This window comes from Triplophysa dalaica, chromosome 6 (assembly GCF_015846415.1).
Source record: "Triplophysa dalaica isolate WHDGS20190420 chromosome 6, ASM1584641v1, whole genome shotgun sequence".
Taxonomy (NCBI): Eukaryota; Metazoa; Chordata; class Actinopteri; order Cypriniformes; family Nemacheilidae; genus Triplophysa; species Triplophysa dalaica.
In genome coordinates, this window is record NC_079547.1 from 24,548,440 (window position 1) to 24,554,752 (window position 6,313).

General features: G+C 43.9%; 1 protein-coding gene across 1 annotated transcript in view; it reads left to right on the top strand.

The window, feature by feature from the left end:
- Nucleotides 1-4,287, top strand: part of gli1 (GLI family zinc finger 1) — a 38,348-nt gene extending 34,061 nt beyond the window's left edge. Inside the window, exon 13 of the mRNA XM_056750994.1 lies at nt 110-4,287. Within this exon, the coding sequence (XP_056606972.1) occupies nt 110-2,544 (2,435 nt within the window). The 3' untranslated portion in view covers nt 2,545-4,287. The remainder of the gene's footprint in view (nt 1-109) is intronic.
- Nucleotides 4,288-6,313: the final 2,026 nt, after the last annotated feature.

Genomic DNA, 6,313 nt, shown 5'->3' on the forward strand with positions numbered 1-6,313 from the left:
TTTACATTTATTGAATTCTATGCTTTAATATTAAAGTACACACAACTTATATTTGCAATCTATAAAGGTATTGCTATGCTAACCTAGCTTCATTGTTAATTCTTTTCAGCGACGGGAGAGATAACTAGCATGTGTGCGCCCTCCCCCTTGCTCTCTAACCGGCGAGTAATGGAGCTCTCTGCCCATGAGGCGGGAGGAGTTGGGATGGGTATGTCATGCCCGCCTAACGATCGGCGTGGAAGTGGCACCAGTAGCCTCAGCTCTGCCTACACAGTGAGCCGACGTTCATCTATGATCTCTCCTTATCTCTCAAGTAGACGCTCCAGTGATGTCTCTCAAGTCGGTCCGAGCGGTCACTGCCAGTCTGTGATGGGGCCTGATGTACCCATTGACCAGTTATCTTCTCAAAACAGCCAAAGGCCTGGATTATGTCAGAACGCTGGTGGATTGCCAGGTCTACAAAGTCTCACTCCTGCACAGCAGTACAGTTTAAAGGCTAAATACGCAGCCGCGACTGGCGGACCACCACCCACCCCTCTTCCCAACATGGACCACCCTGGCACCCCAGGCAGACACGTTAGTTTCCTAAGAGAATGCCACAGCCAGCCTCTTCCTCCATTTCTGCAGCAAGGGGGCACCAGAAGGCACAGTGCCAATGCTGAATACGGCACTGGAGTTATATACCCACATCAGGCACCTGGCAACAACACAAGGCGTGCCAGTGATCCAGCACGCTCAGGGGCTGACCCGCAAGGCTTGCCCAAAGTGCAACGCTTTAACAGCCTGAGTAATGTCTCGCTTATGAGTCGGCGCAATGCATTGCAGCAGTGTGGCTCTGACTCCATTGTAAGCAGACATATGTACTCACCACGACCACCAAGCATAACTGAAAATGTCATGATGGAAACCATGGCCATGGAATCTCACGTGAACACAGCAGAAAGCAGAGAACATGGCAACATGATCCAGGGTGGGGACAGAGCCTACATGGGCTACCAGCAGCACCACCCTCACAATGCCAGTCAACTCTCTCCTGGACAAGAAAGCCTTGGATGCATGGATCAAGTCTATCAATCTCAGATGCAAGGTCAGTACCAGAGCCAGCGTGACGATATGTGTGTTGCCGGGGTAATGGGTCAGAACGACATGGCAAACAATCTTCTGCAGCAAGCCGAGTATGGCATGAGCACCTGTCAACTGAGCCCCTCTGGCCCACACTATCCCAGCCAGGGACAGCCAAGCGATGAATCAGGGCCCTGGGGACCAACCAACCAGCTCCATAGCCCCCAGGCCACCATGCAGTACCAGGCCGCAGGCATGCAAAGGCAACATTACCCTCAACAGGGTGTATATGACTCCACCTCCAACCCTAGCCATCAAAGAGTAGCAATAAAACCAGAGCAGTTCCATCCCTCGATCGGAGGATCCAGCTCTTGCCAGAACAACAAACCTTTACACCAGCAACGCCTTACTGGGAGCATGCAAGGATATCCGCCACAGTCACAAGGACAGGGCCCGATGGGAAGGACCTCCAATGCCAACTGTGACTTCCATCATGGCCAGATGGGAACACAAGCTGGTCTTCAGCAGCAGAGCCAGACTGCAGCATTCACAAGTGGAGGAATAAGTCTTGGATGTGCTGGCTCTGCTTTGGCGGAAAGCCGCAGGTCGCAGACGCCATTGCATCAAATGAAGGAAATGTTGGTGAGAAACTACGTGCAGTCTCAGCAGGCTCTTATGTGGGAACAGCAACAGGAACAGAGGCTAGCTGATGGTCTCTCTGGGAAGCCAGACAGCATGGACATGGGAGGACAAACACCAATGATGCAGCTCAGTCCCCAAGCTAACCAGTATCATGGCACCAGTTACCAAGTATACCCAAACCAGAACATGATGAGTCCACAGCATACTCGAATTCCCAGTTCAATGAAAGAGCATACAGTTAATATCCAGAGCTCCTGCTATGGCCAGGACATGGTACCCCATCCACCTCAGGGACGGAAGCCTCTAAGTCGCCAGAACAGCCTCTCTCAACAGACAAACGGAGCATACCTGGGAAGCCCACCACAACTGAGTCCCGTCCACTCCACCACCAGTCCTAGAAGAGGAGTACGCTTACCACCCGTTCAGCAACAGCAGCAGCATTCAGAAAACTTCAACAACAACAATCCCCTGTACTACTCAGGTCAGATTCACATGCACCATGACATAGAGAAGAGGTTGGAACCCCAGGATGGTCCGTGCCTGGCCCAACAGCACCTGACAGACCCGGCACCCATGTCCAATGCCTTAGAGAACCTGGACTTGGAGAATGCTCAGATTGACTTTTCGTCCATTATTGATGACCCCGAGCCTTCATCTTACAGTCCAATCAATGCACCCATGGGACACCACCAGTGCTCCTCTCAGACGTCCTCTCGTCTCACCACACCTCAGACATCCATGACTCTTCCCAGCGGCCTATCCAATATGGCAGTCGGGGACATGACCTCTGTGCTGACATCTCTGGTTGGAGAGAACAAATATTTGAACACTCTGTCTTAAAGTCTTTATATAATTGAAGGAGGTCCTACTATTCTTCCATGGGCCAAAGCGAGCATGTGGACTTAGAAATGAAATGCTCCAGTGCCCTACATTGGATTTCACCGATGTTGTGTATCTGACGTAATCGTTTTGGTTGTGTAAAATATGTTGCTAAACGCTACCACAGGAGCCTTATTGTTATTCCAAGGGCATTCCAGTCACTACTGTGGGACTGTTTATGGTAGAATCTGTTAAAATGTAAATATAAGCGTTGAACTGTAAATGGGTGATATAAAATCTTAAGACATATCTTGACTTGGACTGGCGAAAAAGCCATTTGAGCATCACATAACAGGATATAAAGTATAGGAGTATGTAAAGGAAACTTGTTTTATTTGTTGGTACGTTGTAGGCATGCTCTACTAGTTGAGGCAGGACACAATTGCCTTTCACCACTGCGGCCTAAAATGTTTGGTTCTACATGTCAGAAGAAGATGTAGTGTGTCAGAACGACACAAATACTCTGATGGATGGATATACACAAGCACAGAGTATAAGCGAAAGGCTGAAAGGGTGTTACTTAAAAACAAAACTCAGAGTAAACCGTCATAATGGCAGGTTATAGGACAGTATTTTAACCTTATCTTTTTAGATTTTGTGTCTTACGATTCATTTTAAAGGTTAAGTGTTTGTTTTCTGCTTATTTGACTAGTCTGCTTTCAGACAGGTACATGAAATGGTAACGGCACTGAGTTGCGTTTTTGTACGATTTTTTCTTTGTCTGCGCTACATAAACCAAGCTAGCATGCACACGCATTGCACTGACAACAGCACTGAGCTGAGGAACGTCATGAAATATATATATTTTAAAGATTCTATATAGTGTACAGTGCAGGTACAAGTCATTTTGGCCAGAAACGTACTTTAGACAGGTACGCAAACGTGAATGCAAACGCATGGTTAGTCGCTACGATTTCGATTTGAATGAGTTCATTCAGTGTACTTATGTTATTGTGATGTTCTTTTGTTAATATTGCATTAACAAACATCAGTACTCAAGGGGGCGCTACAGTTGCCTTCGAAATTCTGTTATCATTAGCTAATAATTAGCATATTCTCCTTAACTAACTTCTCTGTGCCTTAGTTTCACAGCAGTGTTGCTTTGTTATAGGAGTTATTGATCTGAAAGAGAAAACTGACCATAGAGTACAAAATAGCACCCCTCGCTGTAACTAAATCATGTTTGCATAGTTATTAGCATCTGCGTTCACATACTCATTCGCTTAAGGTCTTACTTGACTTGTCAAGTTTTTGATTTCAAGTGTTTTTTCAACACTTTGTATGCATCGTGCCTAACCGGTTTGAAAAATCCTTTTTCAAGAACATGTTACAGATGGACGCAGAAAATCCAGTTTCTGTGGCATACCAAAGATAAACTGGCACTGAGAAAGTGCACATCCCCTCACAGGATTCTTATGTGCGTCCGTATTGCTGTGACAAAGAATGTAAAGGAGTTCTGTTTTGTATCACTTGCTCTTTTTTTGTAAGAAAAAAAAACATGTTGTGGTTTTTGCATATCTGTGTGTTTTTATATCTTTCACAGTTCACTCAAACTTTTTTGCTGGCAAAAGTTCGTAACAGTTTTATAATATTAGCATTTATCTCATCTATTTACAAAAGAACTAAGTGATATTTTTGCGTACCGTTTTCTACATTTTTGTACAAAGGTACTATATTTTACCAGTTTATAAATAAACAGAGCCTGTGATGTAAGAAAATGATGTTGTATTATGACGTTTCATCTTTGCTTTTACTCTTGAACACAGCACACGTGAACCAGCTTGAACGTAAAAGTAGATTTAAGCTAAAGACAAACTTGTATTTTTTATTTTGATGAGCCTAATTTGACAGATTTCATTTTTCTAACCTTCTGTAAAAACCTTTACTTGGGGTGATGACAAATAAATGTGTCTTATGCTTTTGAAGAAAACTAAACATAAAGACAAATCTGTCTTGTGCTGTTTTATATTATAGGCTAAATATAAATATATAAATCTTCATTTTTGCTGTCGCATGATAGGACAGTATACTTGTCAACTTCCCGTTTTCATGCGTGTTGCCTTGATAGGAAGCAACAACCCAGGGTGTTTCCAAGCTGTCCACTGAATGAATGTAAGTCTGAAACAGAAGTGTCTTTATTTTAAGAGGGATAGTTCACCCAAAACATGAAAAATCGTTCAGCATTAATTCACCCTTATGTCATTCCAAACCTGCATGACGTTCTTTCTTCTGCAGAACACAAAAGAAGATATTTTGAAGAATGTCGGCACCCAAACAACAACCACTTTTCTCTAAATATCTTCTTTTGTGTTCTGCAGAAAAAAAGAGTCATAAACAAGTTTTGAAAAGCATGAGGGTGAATAAATGATGACCACGTTCTTTTCTTGTGTGAACTACAACTTTTTGGGTGGGACCATGTCACTGTCCTCTAGGTGGCGCCAACATTCAGCTCACGGTCACAGCTGAGCCACACAGGGTTTACGTTACACTGGCACAATAGATCCCTCCTTTAGTTACAAAGAGAACATTTCTGACAAAGATAATCCTCTCCATACTTATCCTTTCCCTGTCCCTTATTATAAGATCAAAAGAGAGATTTGACTACATGCCTGTGTGTGTGTGTGTGTGTGTGTGTGTGTGTGTGTGTGTAAGTGACTCCTGGTCCCTGGTACCCTGAGTCGGCCTCAGATCTTAAAACTGTTTCTGCATTTAACCAATGAAGACCTGCCCCTCTACATGGCCGTCGCCAACTCCTCTGACTCAATTCCCCCATCTGTTATTTTCTAGAAAACTGACTCTGATCCTCTACGCTTCTTCCTTTCGCTCTCATACTCGCTTGTTTGAAAAGCGTATCAAAATTGGAAACAGATTCATTGATTTGAATAGGAACGATTTAGTTTTAAAGCTCATTTGTGGAGTTAACACGAGACGAATCTGGGGCCCATTTTCACTTTAAATTGAAATCCATGGACCTGCAATGAGGGACCCGAGTCCTGTCTGCAGATCAGAATATTTCAAAATGAAGAGCAGAAAATGTTTTATTGGTGTGTAGTATTCTATGATGCTTTTAAATAGCATTGAAAGGATTACAAACCTCCGAGGATGCATATAGATAAGTGAAGAAGTACATATACCAGTCGTTACTGTAACGAAGATCCACTTTGCCTGGAGCAGTGGTTGAATGAATCTCTAAAAAGTGAGTGCAAAGGTTTAGCAGAGCTCTGATCTATAGCCCGACTTAAGCCACAATACTGAGCCGAGCTTGCTGATACAAATGGAAATGGCAAAATAAGCGCTGAGGTTTTCACATGCAAAGAAGTGAAAACGGCATAATGACTCTTCTTTTCTTGCGTTCCCATTCAAGTTGAGGCTTTTCATTCTCTTTGTCAAAAGTTGGCATATAATTAACTCCTGTTTAATATGCTGTTAAGCAGACTCCTCCCCCTGATCCTTCTCTGAACCCCTGCCAAACTCCTGCGAGCTCACGGGACACCCCACCCTAGGGCGTCCCTCGGTGTACGGGTGTGCCACTTACTGTGTCCGATGGCTGTTTTCGGCCTCCCCGCACACTGGCAAACTGTGCCTAAAAATGACAAAGTTATCCAGTTTATTACATTTGTGTAAAAACACTTTTTAGCAAGGGCAGAGGTGAAATTGTGAATAAAGCATTTCTTTGTGTTGAGGTAGTTAAAGTGTTATTCTGCTATACACCCACCTTTTCTTTACTTGG